This window comes from Populus nigra, chromosome 10, assembly GCF_951802175.1.
Source record: "Populus nigra chromosome 10, ddPopNigr1.1, whole genome shotgun sequence".
Lineage (NCBI taxonomy): Eukaryota > Viridiplantae > Streptophyta > Magnoliopsida > Malpighiales > Salicaceae > Populus > Populus nigra.
In genome coordinates, this window is record NC_084861.1 from 1516872 (window position 1) to 1536491 (window position 19620).

Consider the following 19620-nt stretch of genomic DNA (forward strand, 5'->3'; position numbering starts at 1 on the left):
ACTCACATACATTCTGCAAAACATGTGAAAATTATCCAAGGTGAGATTTATTTCAAAACATAGAGAGTCTTTAAATAATCTTCTATTGACTCTTAAGTCTCATCATAGTAAAGATGTGCATCGTGCAATTCATGATTTATGGCCTCATATTCATAAAAAAACATGCTCATCATAGTCTTGGAATCTAACTAAAAAAGACCCTATTTGTTAGTTTTTAAGAAAATTGGATGAGAAGCCCATCCCCGACCCATAGAGGGCGTTTAAGCTGTTCTTGGATGTAAAACCAAGGGAAGATGTGAGACTTAATCACAACTACTTGTACATACACATGTTTTCAGAGAGAGAGAGAGAGAGAGAGAGAGAGAGAGAGATTCTAGTTGGCCTACATATAGGTGGTATGATTGTATTTTCAATTTCTCATATATAAAATCTTCTCTTCCTTCCCTTCATTTTTACTTAACCCACACATAGATATAGAAGTGTGTAGAAATGTCAGGTTCCTCAAGTAATCATATAAGAAATATTTGTGTTTTTGGTGGATCCAGTTTTAGGAAAGAAAAATAGTTTTTAGAATCAACAAATCATCTTGGTCAGGTACTAGCTGAGAGAAAGATTTATTTAGTGTATGGAGGAGGCAACCTTGGGTTAATGGGGGGTTTGTCGATAGCTGTATTTTGAGGAGGCAGATAAATTTTAGGGGTCGTCCCTAAAGCTTTAGCAAAAGGGGACATCATTGGAAAAACAATTAGAGAAAAACTACAGGTTTCCACAATATCTGATTGAATGAATGCAATGTTTAATCATGCTGACGCCTTCATTGCCTTACCAGGTGGTCTAGGCATATTGGAAGAGATCTTTCATATTTTCTCTTGGGTCCAACTGCACATTCACCATAAACATATAGGTTTGTTAAATGTTAATGATTTTTATAATAATTTGTTGTCTTTTCTTGGTCAAGCTGTGGAATAGAAATTTCTAACATCTTTAGCATGACAAATCAAGATAATCTCTCTCTTTTATTATTGATACTTTAAGTGCAAAATGATGATATAAAACCTTGATAAAAATGCACTTTTAAGTACTAATCACACCCCCCCAACCAACTTATTACTAGTCTCTAGTAATCAAAGTATTAAACTCATCAATCAATCCTTTGATTTATGTGATAGGCCTGCATTTAAGATGAACATTTACCATAAATTAAAGGAATCTTATATTATTAGACATGTTATTATAAAACATGCTCTAGTTAAGGAGATATTGATACTTCAAGTGCAAAATGATGATATAAAACCTTGATAAAAATGTAATTTTAAGTACTAATCACACATAAATCAAGATATTTAATCTCACAAAATGAGATATTTACCTATTTGTGTTCACTAAATTTGTTCATTATAATTAATAAAAGATAATAGAAATAAAAACACATATGAAACAAAGTGAATAAAATAGAAAGGACAAAAAATATGCATGGCCAAACATATAAAAAATATTATTTCAAAATAACTACTTTTTGTACAAAACAAAACCTACTTTTATAAAATAAATTTAAAAATAAGCAAAAGTTAAACACAAAACAAAACAGTCTTTTTTTTTAAAAACAACTTGCAAAACTCGTGCTCTAAGTAACGAGGAAAAAAAAATGAAGGTAACCAAAATACAATTTTTTTAAAACAATATAGAATGATAAAATTGCAAAATATAATGAGGGAAAAAAAAGAATTCCTAACCATATTAACACTTAAAACTTGTGACCCGTGTCATTAAATTGAAAGTATTACAACTAAAAAAATCGTGACGCTCAATCCCAAATAAATCAAACATCTAAAGACGTAAATCAACCACATAAAAAAATTTAATTAAAAAATAAGGGTGGAAACCAAAATAAAAACTAAATTTGAGGGTATTTAAAAATTAAATTGCAGGGTTAAATCAAAAGGAAAAAAATAATTAACAAAAAAAATCATAAGAATGAAAGCTAAATTGAAAAGAAAAAATAATATAAACTTTGATTTAAGGAAGAAATTGAACACTAATAAAACTTTAAAAAAAGATCCAAGGATAAAAATGACAAATCAAAAGAATAAGGACCGAATTGGTGAAAACAATATATGACAAATTGTAATTTAAGGATTGAATTGAAAACATATAAAGCTTTTCTAAAAGGGTCAAAGATGAAAATAAACAATAAAAAACATAAAGAATGAAATTGAAAAAAAAAAGGACAAACATGCACTTTAACAAGAAAAGAGAGAAAAATAGGCAGTAGAAATAAAAAACAACCACCGGCGATAAACTACTGGACCACCATCAACACACTCCAGGTCGGGAGGAAGATCATGTGATGGTGCTTCTAATGACACAGTGGAAGACCATTTTCTGAAAAACAGTGGCATTGCACGTGCCGTTAAAAGAACGCAGACATCACCAACACGCTGGCGCGTGGAAAACACACATCAATAGCTTTTTAGAATTTAATATTAAAAAAAGGTTAAATTACTACAAAGCCCCCTCGTAATCCTAGAAATAACAAATAAATCACATGTGAAACTACTCGATTTTTAAGTATGTGGAAAGTCAAAAACACCCTTAGTCAGTGTGTTTAAATTTTGTTGACCCTGGGGTAAAAGAGTATTTTTACTATATAAAATAATATATAAAGACAATAATACTTATGTTCAATCTTTTAATAATCAATGAGTCAGCGTAAAAAGATTAAAATACCCCCATCTCATAACCTTCCAATCCATAGTAAACTGAGTATATTGCTACTGTGAATTCACAACGTGTTTTAGAGTTTTGGTTAATATCCAACTGGATGGAAGGTGATGCAACCATATTATTCAATAGTTTCACCCACATTTAACTAGTGTTTTGCCTATGTTTTATATATAAAATGCCTTGATATTCTTTGTTTTATGTTTTGAAGGCACTTTTGGATGAAAGATGCAAAAAGGAGTAAATTGGAGATAATTGACAGATTTGACCTTCAGTCGATGTTTTGTGCAGAGCGTGAGCTCTAGAGGTTGAAATGAAGTGATTCTAGTGGAATTAAAAAGGTAACATCCATACCTTTCTGGATATCTAAGGAAAGAAAATAAAATAAGGAAGAGCATGGAAATCGCAGCCTTCAAAGTCAAATCTCGCAATCTGCCAGTGTTGACCTTCGGCCATTCCAACTTGAATATCTAGAGCTACAGAAGTCCAATTGATGCAAACTCAATTTTTTTGGATTCATGACTCAAAGTTATATAAACTCTCAAAATTTCAGCCAAAAACGATGTCATATGAGGGAGATATGATTTTTCAAAGATGACATCTGAATTCTGCCAGCAAACAGGTTTCGTGAAGAAACGAGTCCAAATTACGTTCCGAAGCATCTAAACCGATATCCAACTTTTTATTTCAGAAATTTAGCTCCTCTAAGTCAAAGCTTGAAGATTTCATGCAAGGCTATTTCTTCTTTTTTAGGAAAATAGTTATTGAAGTACTTAAATGTAAACAGTCTACTTAATGGAGGACTATTTTGTAAAATAGAGACCTAGGGTTTCCTAGGATATAAAAAGAATGAGAGAAGAGAAGTGGGGCAGCCAGCCAAGGAGAGAAAAACGCCCCCTTCCTCTAAGAAACCCTAAATTATGCATTCTTCCTTCTTTTTGATTAGTTGTTCAACAAACATGCAAGGCTAAACACTTTTTCTTGGTTGCAAGGACACGGAAACCTTCGGATTTCAAGAACTGTGAGATTTATTTTACCTTTTCTTTTCAGTTTATATGATGAATATGTTTGTTCTCCTATGCTTATTTTTCCTATGATTGTTTATTTTAATTGCTAGAGCGGACTCTAAGTTATTATTGTAGACAATCTATTGTTAAGTTTAATATCAAAACCGGAGTTGTGGTATATGAACTTGTGAAGCAACTGAGTTTAATAATTGTGGCGAATCTACGTTATTAATCTTAAAGAGAACATTCAATCAAATCAAACATAGACTGCGGACAGTTATGTTTTCTTGATTAATCAACTTATCTAGTTCTTAAGGCTGCCATTGAATTAAATTACTAGTGCGGACACTGTGGATGTTTGATGGTTAGGGCTAGTTATACGGCGGATCCGTTAACTAACCAAAGTTAAGAAGAGATAAATATTTAGAATATAAATTGATGTTTCGTTTCCATGATCAGTTCTGATTTCTGTAGGTGGATGTGTGCTTGTGACCAAGGTTTGTTCTCTTGATAATTTTCTGATTTTATTAAATTTAGTTTGATAGTTTTCTGTTTTCTTTTGCTTTAGCCCAGATAACGTCCAAACCCCCCCAAATTACATATCATCTAGCATAAAAATCTAACTTGAATCTTCCTCTTGGGATCGACCCCTTGCTTGCTCTATACTATCTTGTGTGTTGTGTTTGAAGCTAGGGTAATTAATTTGTGCGACCGCAACAGAAGGTGATTGGGTCAATCATAATCTAGGTAATTCAATTAAAATTCAAGTGAAATACATTTTGATTTTTAGAAAAAACTCAAAATTCATTTCATTTCATTTTTCTTTTTAAATGTGAAATAATACTATTTTAGATTGGTCAAATTTAACCTAAATTGATTTGTTTAACCGATGACAAAAGCCTTGAATGAATCATGAATCCCGCCGGATTTTATAAGCATGACATTCATGATTTATACAAATGGCCTCGCACACTTTGCAATGGTTTGTAAACTTTTTACCATGACCATGAGCCTGACTTACAACACATATTCCAAGGACAAGATGAAAGAAATAGATGTGAGACATCAAATATTATGTGGTTGTTTGATAATCCGTAATTTTTATTTTTTAAAATGTTTTTTTATTATAAATTTATACATTTTAGATGTTGTTTTTTAGGTGTGTTTATATGGTGTTAATTGATGATATTAAAAATAAAAAAATACATAAAAATTATTTTAATAGATTTTCAATTAATTTTTTTTAAAAAAATGCACTATATCGCAATACCAAATATATACATAGAAATTTTACCTTACTATCCCCCACCTGAACTATTAAAAGCTCAGCTGGTAAACAAGGATTTTTGGATTTTCATGGTTCTTAGCTTTCAAAGTTTTCTTTTTCAAAAGGAAATGAAAAACATATTTGGTAAAATTTTAAAAAGTATTTTGAAAATCAAAAGTCAAAAAATGAAGCTTTATTTTTTATTTTTGAGTATATAATAACGTAAAATATTTTAATATCACATAGTATTGAATAATTTATAGCAACCGTAAAAATCATAGGTATTATCCATACTAAAAACTACAATTAAAAGTTATAACTTTTTCCAATGAGACTCTAAAGACGTATATCATAGTTTCAAAATTTGTTTTCGTTTTATTGCATTATATGCTTTGATAAAGTGTTCGTTCGATGACTTAACTTGCATTGGTATTTGGTTGTACATTTTGCAAAACAATAGGACAATTTTTGTCTCCTATCATTACAACAAATGAAAATAATACTCACGAGTAGAGTTTTTACTATATTTATATTATATTTATTATTTATCAAATAAAATATATAGATATTACTATTCTATCTATTGAGTCTTAGATATTTACTTGGGTATTTATTACTGATTATTATTTATTTTTCAAATATATACATACATGTATATTAAATGACAAAATTATACAATATATATATTTTTTGGTTTAAAAAATATATAAATATTCTATTTGTGTGCATACAAGGTTTGGATTGGATTTTAAGTTAATTTTAGAAATATTTATATCTATAGGGTAAAGATTATACCAACTAAAAAAGGTATATGAATGTTTTAACCATCTAGTAAGTGGCTCTGTGGTAAGAAATTGGGATCAAGGGGTTTGCTTTCCTTGTGGTCTTAAATTCGAGTTATGTGATTGCTAATATGATGGCCACTGGAGACTTATATAGTCGTTAACTTCAGGGCTCGTGGGATTAGTTAAGGTGTGTGCAAGCTGGTCTAGACATCCACGTTAATAATAATAAAAAAAAGAGGCAGATGCTACCAATAATTGTAAAATAAGGGCAACAATGAGCAAACCAAAAATATAGAGTAAAGATGACTAAGAACTCAAACAACAGGGACTAGTATTGTATTTTATCTCCCTTTATCACTCTTCTCTCTAATTTTACGTCTCTTCAGTCTTCACCATTAAAACGGGACCAATTCTTCTCCAAAAAAACAATTCAATTCTGCTTCTATCAAGGAATAATCAAAATGAAACAATCAGAGAGAAATATACAACGCACTCTCCCTCTTGATATTGCCCTCAAAATCGCATCATCTCTTCAGGTTCGAAATAACATTCAATTCCTTCTCTTTTGCAACCACAATGGTTTTTTTTTTTTTTTTGCATTTGTTTTAAATGTAAAAATTGATATTTTCATATTTTTTTAATGTTTTGAAGGTATTGGATCTGGGTTCATTGGGTAGTTGCTCTCAGTTTTGGAGGGACGTATGTGGGTCCGATTCTATATGGGAGTCACTTACCAAACAGAGATGGCCTTCGCTTCATTCTTCTTCTTTCGACCCCAACACCAAGGTTTGATCTTTTCTGTTTTTAATCGCTTTTTTCTGTTTCTTGCAGCTATTTCTGTGAAAATGAAGCAAACCCAGTTTTATTTCTTCACTTTAGCTGTGTTATTCAATCTTATCAGTGGATTTTGTATTCAATCAGCTAATTCTGTTAGTTATAGTGATATGTGTTGAAATGAATCAAACCCTTTTATTGTTATTTTCATTCAAGCTGTGTTATCGAATGTTGCCTATGAATGTGCTTTTTGAATCTGTTAGTGATTCGTGTTAAAATGAAAGAAGCCCCCTTGTTAGTTTTTCGTATTATAGATGTGCTATTGAATAATAGTAATGGAATTTTGATTAAAGCTTCTAGGTGCTTTAGTTATGGTGAAAAGGTAGTTTGCTTTATGTTGATTTCATTTCACGGTTTTTATTATCAGTGTACTTTTTCTCTTTCTTTATGATTCAAATGCCACGGAAAAGAAAAGAGATTGCCTTCTTTGATAGAAGACTGCTGTGGCTTCGTGGCTGTGTATAAAATGTGACAAATTATTGCCAAGTATGCCATTGTGAGCTTGCTAATTTGAAAGTTTTGTGTGGAGGTAGGGGTGGAAAGAGATTTATATAAAGATGCACAGAGAGAAGGCGGGTAGTGCTGCCGAAGTAGTTGGGTTTGTGAAGCAATGTTCTCTTTCTGAATCAATTGACGTTGGGGACTATCAAAAAGCAATTGAAGATTTGAGTTCCATGCAGCTTTCTTTTGAAGATGTGCAGATGTTCCTTTTCAAACCAAAGCTTAATGTGCTCCTTAACTTAGTTGGCTTGCACTACTGCATTTTCTGCCTTGAAATGCCGGTAAGTCCCCCTGCACTATATGTTCCGTCCAATTTAGCAAGTCAGTTGTTTCTTCAATTTAGAAGGATGTATCTGGCAGATGATAGCATTCTTTAATGCTTTGGTAAGAAACCTCCTTTGGGCCTCCTTACCATGAGAAATCACATTCAAGCAATCCCTCGTAAATGCTTAGAAAAGCCTGTCTATTGTACATTTTGTAAATCTGACAGCTGTGTGTCTTCAAGATAGATAGGGGACAAGAAAGTGATTCCTTTGCAGCTCAACTGTGGGCTTGGTCAAGTCAGTTCACCAGCTATGCAAGTCAATCTGCTTTGTAGTTCCAAAACTTGATTGGGAGCTTATATTTGACAAGCAGCTAGCACAGGTCAATTAGGCTTTGTTTGAGATTAATGTTGTGGCTTTCAAGAAATCTAGCCAGATAGAAGATCAAAGAGAGAGAAAAAAGGAGCTATCCTTAAGGCACTAGCCAGCATCAATAGCAGAAGCAGGACTGGCTAACTTGTTATTGTTAAAATGTACCCCATGTGCATCAATATGTTAGAAGTGCTTTGCTTCGTATTTGTGTCTCATTGTGGGCGCTTTAACCCTTTATAGGACCAAGATCTTTTCTAATCATATATACTGTTTGAGTGAATGCCTCTTTTCTGATATTTGAGCATTGCGGTTGGCAGGCTGACCGTGTTATGGACACGCTGGTGGGCTGCAACATCTTAGAGCGTAAAGTGCATGTTAAATGGTGGAAGCTTGGCAGGTGGTTTTATGGCTTCCGCATGAGGGATGAGTCTTGTTCTTGTTGGGTTTCTCTGGAAGATCTTCTAACAGGCAAAGGGGAAGAGGTCTTGGGGGTCCTTCGCCGAGGTGCTGTTCACGAGGTGTTTCGTGTTGAGATCTCCATTTCAAATCCAACATCAACTTCCTGGTGTCAAAGCACACAGGGACAAGGTTAAGAATGTAGAGTGGTGGGCTTATTGCGTGATATGTTCGCTCTCTTATTGTAGTATTCAGTGTACAGAAATAGAATGTGCTCTTTGTGCTTCCCCATGCGAGATTTCTATTGCTGGTTCCACATTGAACTCCCTGGTCCTGCCGAAGCATGCAAGGAATGGACTATGGGATGTGGCAAGTGATCAGTTTATATTCACAAGGATTTTATGCCAGTATGTTGTATAGTTGATGTTTATGTAAATCCTCATTTCCGTCTTCTGTGAGAAGACAGGGGACTGAAGGTGAATTGTACAAGTGACAAACATGTAAACTTTAAGCCCTAAACAGGAAATAAGTGGTAAGTGTGTTTGTATACGTTCCTGTAGTTTCAATTATCCATTCCATTTTAAATTATGTTGTTAGCCAAATGCTTCAATCATTAACCATGCACCAAGTCATGTTCCTCAAGACAGGACGGGTCTGAGACCAGAGGGATTTGAATTATGTGATCATGAAGCAGCATCCCTTCCGTGCGATGTGGTAACGAACAGGGATGGCCTGCTGTAAACTTATTTAAGAGAGCTATATTATCTTCACTCCTTTAAAATTTGGTTGCAAAAGGTGCCAAGCATCTGGATATAGCAACTGATATTTTTAATCTAAGAATCTTTGGCATCCTCATCATGTCAGTTTGAATCCAAAATATCGAAAGCAGTATTCAATTTCAAGTTTCCATGAGAGAAATGAGAAGCTATCAAGAAGGCCAGCAATATTGCTGGAAACATGTTTGAGTAGAAAGGAAGAACTGATGATGAATCACAGTAAAATGTATGTTACTAGCAAGGACAAGAAAAGAAAAACGTAATCTAAAAGTTTCTAAACAATAGTAAACCAAATCTCTTATTCACAACGAGTATCTGATACATATCCATGTTTCCAGCTCTTGGAGGCCGGATCCGACCAAAGACAATGAAATAGATGAGGTGGAAAGCGAGGAGTCAACGACAACGATAGATAGCATAAGGAGTTGGCCGAGGTCGAGGGCTACAGATGATCATGAGAACAAAAGCTATGATAATCACCATGAAAACTTTTGTCATATCAAAGGCAGCATCATCAGATTCGGAGCAGCAGACCTTCCCCATTGTATACAAAGACTTTGATGAATATTCTTGTGTTCTAAGCCTCTTTGGAGAGAGAGGGACGGGATATATAAGGCCATCATAAGTCACGGAGCGCGTAAAAGACTATAAATTTTGCCCCAAGTCAAGTTGACTTGGAATTATTTTTATTGCTCGGTCTTTATGGTTCGAGTTTATGATACTTTTACTAGTTGGTCCATAAAATAAACAAGAAGGGATATTTACTTATAGCAATTAGCAAGTAGGTGAGATATGAATTTGATAAATTAAATAAAAAGGGAGGTTAGATGTAAATGGATGGAATACATTGGCTGGTCCTATAATTTGGATTTTTTTTTTTTTATCATATTCGTCTCTATGATTTCGGTTTGATCAGTATCATCCTTATACTTGCAATTCATGCATGGTTATGTCTGCTCCTGTAGCTTCAGTTGTTTTTTTTTTTTCATATTTTGCTTTTATTGTTTTGATTTTTTATCATATTTACTCCTATGATTTCGATTTAATTATATATATTTGTGTAGAATTATAAGTACGATGGTAACTATGATCAAAACGAAATTATAGAGACAAATATGATTAGAAATCTAAATTATAGGGACCAACCAAAGTAATTCATCCATTTATATCCAACCTACTCTCTTTTCTTTCTTTAATCAATATTGATATCTAACCCACTCGCAAATTGCTTTAAGTAAATAACAAGATGCAATATTGGCCTCCTTTCTTGTTCATGGACTCTTTCTGTGTTCCCTTGTTGCAACTACTTAATTAAAATTATCAATATTTCGTGTCAACCATCTTTTTATAACTTGATAATTAATTTTTGGAGGATGGAGTTGACCAGTCATTGTCTCCATTACAAAGCAAAAAACTGTTCGCTTTCACAACGATGAGGTAGAATGCACCTGCTGTTCTTTTCCTCTTTGGCTCTATATTTTTGTTCAGAGGAGAAAGAATGTAGTAATGACGAATCAAATGAAAGTGTATTTTATTTGCAAGACAAGAGATCAAAGACGCAATCTAAAAGTTTCTAAAGACTTGTTATTCATAAAGAGTAGTATCAAATACATGTTCAGGTTTCCGGTTCTCATTGCAGCTGCTAACCAAAAATAGTGAAAATGGAGGTGGTTTGTTGCCTTCAAATGTAAGGTACGTAGAAATCAGCTGCCCCAGCACCAAGCATCCTTTCCGTCACCACCTTGCACTTCCCGTCAGCTCTATGCCATCACATTACTGCTGATAGGCATAGCATCTATTTTGAGACACCAAGAAAATGAGCGAAGCTAGGGTATTCTGGCTCCCAGCCTATCTCCTCGCGAGTCTTAGAGTTGTTTAATCTCTTGCCTAAAGGATCACTTGTCCCTGCATTAACGAGACATGTGATGTGCAAATTGCAGGTATAGTATTTTAATTAACAACAATAAGCATCTCTGTCAGACAAGGGGAAAGAGAAGAAGTCATAACGGTTCTTTAGTCCATAACTCATCATAAGGAGCACCTGTAAAGGCCACAAACTTTTTGCTAAACTTCCCGCTTTTAGCGACCAAGTCCATAACTTCTTGCCTGCAGATTGATTACAGAAGAAGAAACCTTTAAATCTTTGAAATTTCAAGACAGGTTATCAATCATCAACAGCATTACCTAGATAATGGATGGTTGTCACAACCCAAGAAAATCCGGCTCCGAAGTTTCTTCTTCAAGATTGCAACAGCGAGGGAAGCAGCATCCTATTAAAGTAACACACAAACAAAACAAATTAACAAAAACCAAATCAACTTCATTGTTTTACATCACAAACATTAATCATAGTGCAAAGACATGCAATGTGAGGACGTAAGAGGGCTGCTGACAGTAAGAAGAAGCACCATCTAAGGCATGTTGTATGACAAGAAATGAAAATCCTTTGAATCAATAAAAACGCAGAATCTGGAATGTGAAAGAGGATTACACGCATGACCAAAAAAGAATGTCAATTGTAAATTCAGAAGAACAAAGAGTTCGACCTCATAGTGAATAAGATTCAGGATGTGATCTGGACGTACTTCAACAGTACCCTTCTCCAACCAGTAAGCATGCGCACCTCTATCTGCTTTGTGTCGGCAGTCAAGGTTAAGTGAATCCACCACAAATTTCTAAAGTTTCCATTTCAACTGTTTATGAAATCCACATAATTAAGGACTGAGAAGGATATATAAAGTCCTGCCAATCTAATAGCACAACCACCACTCTCCAGCACCACTTTTTCTGCTTTCAGAAGGACATCTGTTCTGGGGCTTCTCCCAATGGGCACTACCGGAGAGTCCTGCATGGAATATTATTGAGACTCAAAAGCAAAAATAGCATAGTTTCAAGTTTTACTGTCTCCTCGGCCAAGGGCCAGAGAAGGCAACAGAGCAATTCATTTGACTTGTCAATAAGCCAAGTTGAGCTTTTATTCACGGGAAAAGCCTGTTTCTGAATATAGAGAACAAAGAAAAGGTAAGCATTGTTTCTAACAATAATTCTTCGATTTTATGCATACCTCATTGCACAGTCCATTGTCAAAACAATCATACGGTGCAGAGCTTGATGTAAACACGAAAGAACCATCCCCATTCCAGCTCAAGGCAGCTTCTCTGTTTGGTCAATGTTCCGAAGAAATAAAATAATCATTGAGTAACATCATGTTGCCAATCACAGATTTTAATGTCTACTTCCTCTCATATGTGTGCAACTCTCCATCGTATTGTGTACCCAATTGTTCATACAAAGCAACCCTAAACTACCCAGGTTGACTTAACCAAGCAACTCAGTTTTAATCGCACAAGTAAAAAGGTGGATGCAATCAAAGCAAAGATAGCCCATCATTTTACAGTCACGAGAACACTCTAAAATTCTGATCAATAAAATCTATGCAATCAGGCAACACGTTACATTTGCTTATACACAGTACAACTACATCCTTGAACACATCAAGCACCCATTTTATAAGCAACAAAGACACTAATCTTTATTACCTTACATCACCAGGGTAATCCGAAGTTCGAGAAGGCGGAGCACAGAAAATGACATAAGGATACTGCTGTGTTGCTTTAGTCCCTTTCAAAGATGGATTGATACCCATTTTAATCAATTCATCATGGTGATCTGTAGTCACCGTCTGGCCATAAACTTGACAACCCGGATGTTCCTACTCAAAAACATAATCCCATAAATTTCTGATCTTCAACACAACACAAACACCCAAAAAAGAAAAACCACACAATTCTCCTTCAGTCCTAAGCATTCAAAGTCAGAACTGGAGACCAGAAAAGAACAGATTGCAAAGATAATTATGATTTTGTTAGCTAAAATGAAAAAGAAAAATTACCTGGCGCCATTTCTCAGCGACTAAGCGACCAAGAACACCAGGACCAACAATCAGCAAATCATTCTCCCCAACAAGACCAGAACTTGCGGTCCCCAACTCCTCATTTCTTGCACCTTCAAGAACCGAATCAAGAAAACACTAAGAACCCAACACGGCAAAAGAAAACTAAAAACAAGAAAACTCCGCTAACATATACCAATAGTAGAGAACGCCGAGACTTGAAGAGGTGCTGCCATTGAAGACAGTGTTAGTTTGGTCTTAGACTTTTGGTTTTTGTACAAAGATAGTAATGAGACGGTGCGTTTTGGAGTGGAGAGCTGTGGGGAATGATGGTCAGCAATGCCAAGACTGCGAGGTCTGAGAGTTAGGCAACATCCGGTTATGGTATCCATAAAAAAAGGAAAAAAAAAAGATATTAGGGCGATGGGACTAATGGAGTTGCTGATTGCGTTTATTGGACTTCGAGATTTTAACGTTTATGTGCTTCGTTTTGGTGGCTGCGGAGGATTACAAACTGGAAGGTTAGTGTGTCATGGTTGGGGTAATGTGCACTTCTCGCCAACCACGTTTTTTTTATTTTAAATACTTTATTATTGTTTTATAGTTTCTGCATATATATATATATATATATATATATATATATATATAAAATAAGTGCAGTTTTTTATAATATTTTTTTTATTAAATTTGTTTGAAAATGTAAAACATTTTTTGTGTGTATTTTATTTAATAGAAATTGGTTGTGAAAAATAAAGAAAAAATACGTGAATCTCTAATAGAGATTTGTCTTTCGATAAAAGTAGATACGGAGAATTGAGATTTGCAATCAATGTAAATAGAGGCTAGTTAAGTGAGGGTAGAGAGGGCATGCATCATTTGCTTTCTTGAACCTCCATTGTCATCCCTGTCACATGCCATATTTTCCAAATTGAAGTTAAGTGTTTATTTTTTTAGATCAATGTGAGTGTTTGGATCAACTTATTCACACCTCGATTAATCTCATGGGTCTTAAAATTAACAACAATATAAGCTTTTAGTGGTCCTGAGGTTTGTAGGATTCAAATTGATAACCTTTAAGAAATAATCTTAGAACCTGACCAGTTGAGCTACATTCTGCAGGATTAATTAAAGTTAAGTTCTTGAATTATCATCTTATGAGTTAATAGTTAATTAAGTGAGTCAATTTTATAATCCGAATTGTTTCATATTTCTTAGTATTGTTGAGTTAGCATGAGTTAATTAAATTAAAAACATTAGAGTTTAATTTTTACTATAGATGAATTTAAAAAAAAAAGTTAAAGATTTGATTATGTTTAATGAAGTTAATTAAATTAATTAGTTTTATTTTGTAATATAACTTCAAATTTAACTTGCTCAATCATCAATTTTTCAAAATAATATTAAATATCAAGAAAAGTAAGACCTGAAAAAACTCTAAAAATACATATTAGGATCTTAAAACAATATTCAACTGTAGGTTTATTAATTCATTGATATATATATATATATATATATATATATATATTCTTAATCTTTTTTATCTATATATGCTAACATTTGGCATCGCTCTAGCAAAAGTTTCATAAAAATAACACATTTGTTTTATATAAAGTACAGGCAACCGATTCCCTACCCATTTGAACAGCCATCCTTAATAAGTTACACAACAATTTTTTTATGGTATCTCTGGGATTAAATTAAACTAGTTTATCCGCGCACACACTTAAAAAATCCCTCCCCTGCTTTTTTTTAATTAATTTTTAATTAATTTATCAAGTATACGACCTGAATTATAAATTTTATATATTAAATTAATTTTTTATTTTATTACATGATCAAAAATTTAAAAATTAATTTATTATCAATTAAATATCAAAAAATAAAATTAAATAAAAACTCATAATAAATTATGAAATTAGAAAAAAATATATATAAACAAAAGGGCTAGAAAATCTTTATCGGACTCTTTGATTAATATTTAGTTTATCTATCAAACCTGTAACATGAGTTATGAATTTAATTGGGTCAATTTTATTTTTTTACTTATGATAAAAAATTCAAATTTTTATTTATTATCAACTCAATATTAAAAAATAAAATTTATTAAAAACTCCACACAAAATAATGAAATTAGAAGGAAAAAATCAATCATGTCGTGTTTGTTAAAAAAAGTCTGGTGTGTGGGTCTAACAGAAGCCCCGTGCCCCCCCCCCTCTCTCTCTCTCTCTCTATATATATATATATATATATATATATATATATATATATATATATATATTCATTTTAGTTTTATTTATAATTAAAAATTATTTCTTTTAGTCTTGCAAATTAAATTAAACAATTGATCATGCTTAATTTAATATATATTTATTTAAAAAATATTTTATTTTCATATTAACTTTTCTATAATATCTTTTTTTTTATCTATTCTTAAAACGAAAAAATAAAATAAATTTAAAAGAAACATGATTTTGTTACCATAGCTATAAAAATATAAGGACTGGTTAATTATTTTTTAAATTATAGGAATTATTTAATTCATTTTACAAAACTATTAGAACTAATTTATAATATACTCTTTGAATTATAAAAAGAAAGATCCTTGAAAGATTATTTTTCTCTTGTCTCCTTGAATCTATTCAATAAAATCATGATTAAGTGATAAAAAAGGCTTTTTCCTCTAACAATTTTCTGAATTCGAACTTCAATATTAACAATAAGAAAACTTTATTTCTTTTGAACGTATAAAATCAATGTAGAGGTTGAGACGTGTAAACTAATAAAAAAAATACCTTTAATTGTTGAATAAAAACACTACTACCTAGAAAAAACAACAAGAAAAAAATTTAATGCATAAATTATTGTTTTAAAACTCTGGTCTAGTGGATTGATGGAAGACTCAATTAATATGTGATTTAAATCGGTTTAGATTATAAATAAAAATAAAAAATAATTTGGTAAAAATAATATTACTTTTAATTTCTTTGGTAAAAACAATATTATTTTTAATTATTTTTTTAAAATCAAATTAATCTTAGACCTAACTCAAGCCTCACCTTAAGTAAATATCCAGATTGGATTTTAAAACTATCATATAAACTATAATTGAATGGATTATGCATCAACAACCGTGATTGAAAAAAAAAAAAAACCTTGAATATCTTCCCCGCAAGCAATGCGAGTCACAATTCCAAGACCATGACAACTTTTTCAAGGCCTCCTCCACGTAGTTCAATTACACCATTTGTCGTGTAACATGTGTTGTGTGGTGTAAATGTGTGTGATTTTTTATTATGTAATTTAACCATTGATTTCATTAAAAAAATAAATAACACATGAGTTTTTTATATATAAATAATATGGGTTTGTTAGCTTAGTATTGTTGATGTAACCATATTATTCGATAGTTTTACCCACATCTACCTAATGTTTTGTCCATGTTTTATATATAAAATGCCTTGATATTCTTTATTTTATGTTTTGAATGTATTTTTGGATGAAAGATGTAAAAAGAAGTAAATTGAGGTAATTGACAGATTTTATGTTCAGTCGATGTTTTGTGTAGAGCGTGAGTTCTAGAGATCGAAATGAAGTGATTTCAGTGGCACTAAAAAGCTAACATCCATACCTTTCTGGAAATGTAATGCAAGAAAAATAAAAGGAGAAAGATCATGGAAATCACATCCTGCAAAGTCAAATCTCATATTCTGCCAGTGTTGACCTTTGGTCATTCAAAATTTAATATCTGGAGCTACAGAAGTTCAATTGATGCAAACTCAATTTTCTTGGATTCCAAATTCAAATACCTATCCACGCTCCAAATTTCAGCCAAAAACGATGTCATACGAAGGAGATATGATTTTCCAAAGATGACAACTAAATTCTGCCAGCAAATAGGTTTTGTGAAGAAACGAGTCCAAATTACATTCCGAAGCATCTAAACCGACATCCAAGTTTTTATATCAGCAATTTAGCTCCTCTAAGTCAGAGTTTGAAGATTTCATGCAAGGCTATTTCTCCTTTTTAGGAAAAATAGTTATTGAAGTACTTAAATGTAAACTGTCAACTTAAGGAAGGACTATTTTGTAAAATAGAGACTAGGGTTTCTTAGCATATAAAAAGAAAGAGAGAAGGGGCAGCAGCCAGCAAAAAAAGAGGGAGAGCAGAAGGAGGCAACAGCCAGCAGAGAATAAACACAAATTCTCTCCTCTACAAACCCAAAAATCATGCTCTTTTCATTCTTTAAAAGTAGTTGTTCAATAGTTATGTAAGACTAAGCTCTTTTCTTGGTTGCAAGGACACAACAAACCTTTGGATTTCAAGAACCGTGAGATTTATTCTTCCTTCTATTTTCAGTTTATGTTATGAATGAGTATGATTGTTTTCCTATGCATATTTCCTATGATTGTTGATGATGATTGCTAGAACGGACTCTAAGTTATTGTTGTGAACAATCTATTGCTAGTTTAATATCAAAACCGGAGTTGTGATATATAAACTTGTGAAGCAACTAAGCTTGATAATTGTGGCGGAACTACGTTATTGAACTTAGGGAGAACATTAGAACAAAGTGACACAAGCTGCGGATAGCTTGTATGTTGATCTTGATGAAATTATATAGTTCTTAAAGCTACCATTAAATTGAATCATTAGTACGGACACTTTGATTGTTTATTGGTTAGGATTAGTTATACGGCGGATCCGTTAATTAATCAACGTTAAGAAAAGATAAAATTTCAGAACATAAACTGCAATTTTCGTTTCAAGGATCGGTTCTAATTTTCGTTGGTGGATGTGTGCTTGCGACCAAGGTTTGTTTTCTTGATAAGTTTTGGTTTTAATTGATTTTGTTTGCTAGTTTAATTGTTGTCATAGTTTAGATAATCACAAACCAAATCCCCCCAATTACATAACGTACAACATAAAAATCTGACTTGAAACTTTCTCGTGGGATCGACCCCTTACTTGCTCTATACTATCTTGTGTGTTTTAAGCTAGGGTAATTAATTTGTGCGACCGCGACATCGCAACAATTGTTTTGGTTATTATATTATATCTTTTTAATTTCTTTTTTTACAATTTTTAAAAATATAATATTTATAACTAAATTCTCACTTTATTTTTTTGTAATTGGAAGATAGTTTTTTATTGGTTTGGATTTTTAATTTTTTTTTCATTTTCTTATATATGGTTGTATTTCTCAAGTAATAATCTTATTATTCAAAGTAAAATTCTTAACAACTGTTATATGATTTAACATACTTAGTTGAATGGAATCCATAAAAGTTTTATAAGGCAAATTCCATAAAAACAAGAACACAAGGGCAAAGATGTCATTAACTTATTTTTATTGGTTAGATGTATAGATGATCGACACATGGTATTTTAATTAAAAACATAAATAAAAACATAATTATAAAATTTAGATTGGCTCTGTGGATCAATTTAGAATCTAAACAGTTCGAGTTAGGAAAAAACACTTGAATGACTTAGTCATAACTTAGATCGACTTGGTTTTGATTCATTCAAAATCTTGTTCTCAATCCTTTGATTTTTAAGGAAAAAAAATCATTTAAGAGATGTTGTTTTGATATTTTTTTTTAAAAAAATAGGATTGACTCTCTAACTCTGTAATCTCGAGTCTTTGTCAAATATCGATTTTTATAATTATGAATAGAAGAATATAAATTTTAATAAAGATGGTTTTTGTAGATTATAGAATCCATAAAAGAATTTGTATAGGAATAGAATAATAAGATACTTCATTAACTCGTAAAAATAAAAAAAAATAATGTATAGGTTTCAAAAGAAAAGGTTCAGTAACAATAACAAAAGGTCTCTTGGATATTATTTTTTTGTTTAATTTTTTTATATGATAATGAGAAGTAAATTAGTATAAACTAATCAACAATAGCCTTAATTGTTAAATAAAAACACTACAACTCAGTAGCAAAAATTGATGTGTAAACTATAATTGAATGGAGTACGCGTCAACAACCGGATCGGTGTTGATTAGGTAAGACATGAGCAATGCATCCCACTTGAAAAAAATAAGTACTTCAAAATATCTTCCCCGCGAGCAATGCGAGACAAAATCCCACGGCGTAATAACTCATTCGAGGCCGCCTCCACTTGCTTCGAGTTCAGTAGCACCACTGGCTGTGTTTATGTGTTGTGCGGTGTGAATGTCAGTTTTGATTATGCAATTGAACCATTGATTTCAAGCAAGGTTTATCCTGATGTAGTTTATATAATTGACTTAGTTAAACAGGGTGTTAATTAGGCGAAATTGCATCCAATTTCCTAGAATTATTGGTCAATGTCTCATTAAATGCTCAACAAAAACTCCATTTTTAAATAAATTGTTTGATTTGATTTAGTCCATTTATTAATTTAAATTAACAATGATCAATTATCAGCGTGTGCCATGGTTTGATGCCTGGACTTTTTGAAAGTAAAATCACAAAAAATATATGTCATGTAATAACTGGTCATTGTTGATTTGAATTAAATCAAATAACTTGTTCAATTCAAGAACTAATAATGTTTTGATTAATAATTCAGGAAATTAAGTGATGAGGCTACAAAAAATATAGGGAATATTCTGGAAGGAATTATTTCTAAAAACCCTTATAGATCATTCATAGTGTGTTCTACGACCTTCACTTTCAAATTGTATCAGCCTTCTTCTTAATGAATATCTTTAGGGGTTGTAAATCTTCTCTTGAATGAATAGCTGCATAAAGTCTCTTAAAGACCCATTGGGGGTGTTGTTGGGGGACCCTCCGAAGATTAAGTCAGCATGA

General features: G+C 32.3%; 2 protein-coding genes across 3 annotated transcripts; one reads left to right on the forward strand and one right to left on the reverse strand.

Moving 5' to 3' along the window:
- Positions 1-6147: 6147 nt before the first annotated feature.
- On the forward strand, positions 6148-8695 carry LOC133704346 (uncharacterized). Its single transcript, XM_062129153.1, has 4 exons — positions 6148-6316; positions 6432-6566; positions 7148-7396; positions 8068-8695. The coding sequence occupies exons 1-4, from the start codon at positions 6242-6244 to the stop codon at positions 8341-8343; spliced, it is 735 nt and encodes a 244-aa protein (XP_061985137.1). The 5' UTR covers positions 6148-6241; the 3' UTR covers positions 8344-8695.
- A 1791-nt stretch (positions 8696-10486) lies between these two features.
- LOC133704324 (uncharacterized) lies at positions 10487-13360 on the reverse strand. 2 transcript variants are annotated; one of them, XM_062129124.1, is made up of 9 exons: positions 13011-13360; positions 12815-12927; positions 12462-12634; positions 11987-12080; positions 11656-11767; positions 11469-11557; positions 11107-11192; positions 10930-11028; positions 10487-10827 (listed from the first exon to the last, which is right to left on the reverse strand). In XM_062129124.1, exons 1-9 carry the CDS (start codon positions 13204-13206, stop codon positions 10818-10820), a joined length of 972 nt encoding a protein of 323 aa, XP_061985108.1. In that variant the 5' UTR covers positions 13207-13360; the 3' UTR covers positions 10487-10817. The 2 variants fall into 2 exon arrangements, with proteins under 2 accessions (XP_061985108.1, XP_061985107.1); XM_062129123.1 differs by having other exon boundaries at positions 10964-11028; positions 13011-13357.
- Between the last annotated feature and the right edge of the window lie 6260 nt (positions 13361-19620).

Excerpts from the sequence above, each read along its gene's own strand:
- LOC133704346 (XM_062129153.1), top strand. The coding sequence starts at position 6,242 with ATGAAACAATCAGAGAGAAATATACAACGCACTCTCCCTCTTGATATT. Across the intron at positions 6,317-6,431 it reads AAATCGCATCATCTCTTCAG|GTATTGGATCTGGGTTCATT; the intron begins GTTCGAAATAAC and ends AATGTTTTGAAG. Across the intron at positions 6,567-7,147 it reads CTTTCGACCCCAACACCAAG|GGGTGGAAAGAGATTTATAT; the intron begins GTTTGATCTTTT and ends GTGTGGAGGTAG.
- LOC133704324 (XM_062129123.1), bottom strand. The coding sequence starts at position 13,206 with ATGGATACCATAACCGGATGTTGCCTAACTCTCAGACCTCGCAGTCTT. Across the intron at positions 12,928-13,010 it reads CTCGGCGTTCTCTACTATTG|GTGCAAGAAATGAGGAGTTG; the intron begins GTATATGTTAGC and ends CGGTTCTTGAAG. Across the intron at positions 12,081-12,461 it reads GATTACCCTGGTGATGTAAG|AGAAGCTGCCTTGAGCTGGA; the intron begins GTAATAAAGATT and ends TTGACCAAACAG.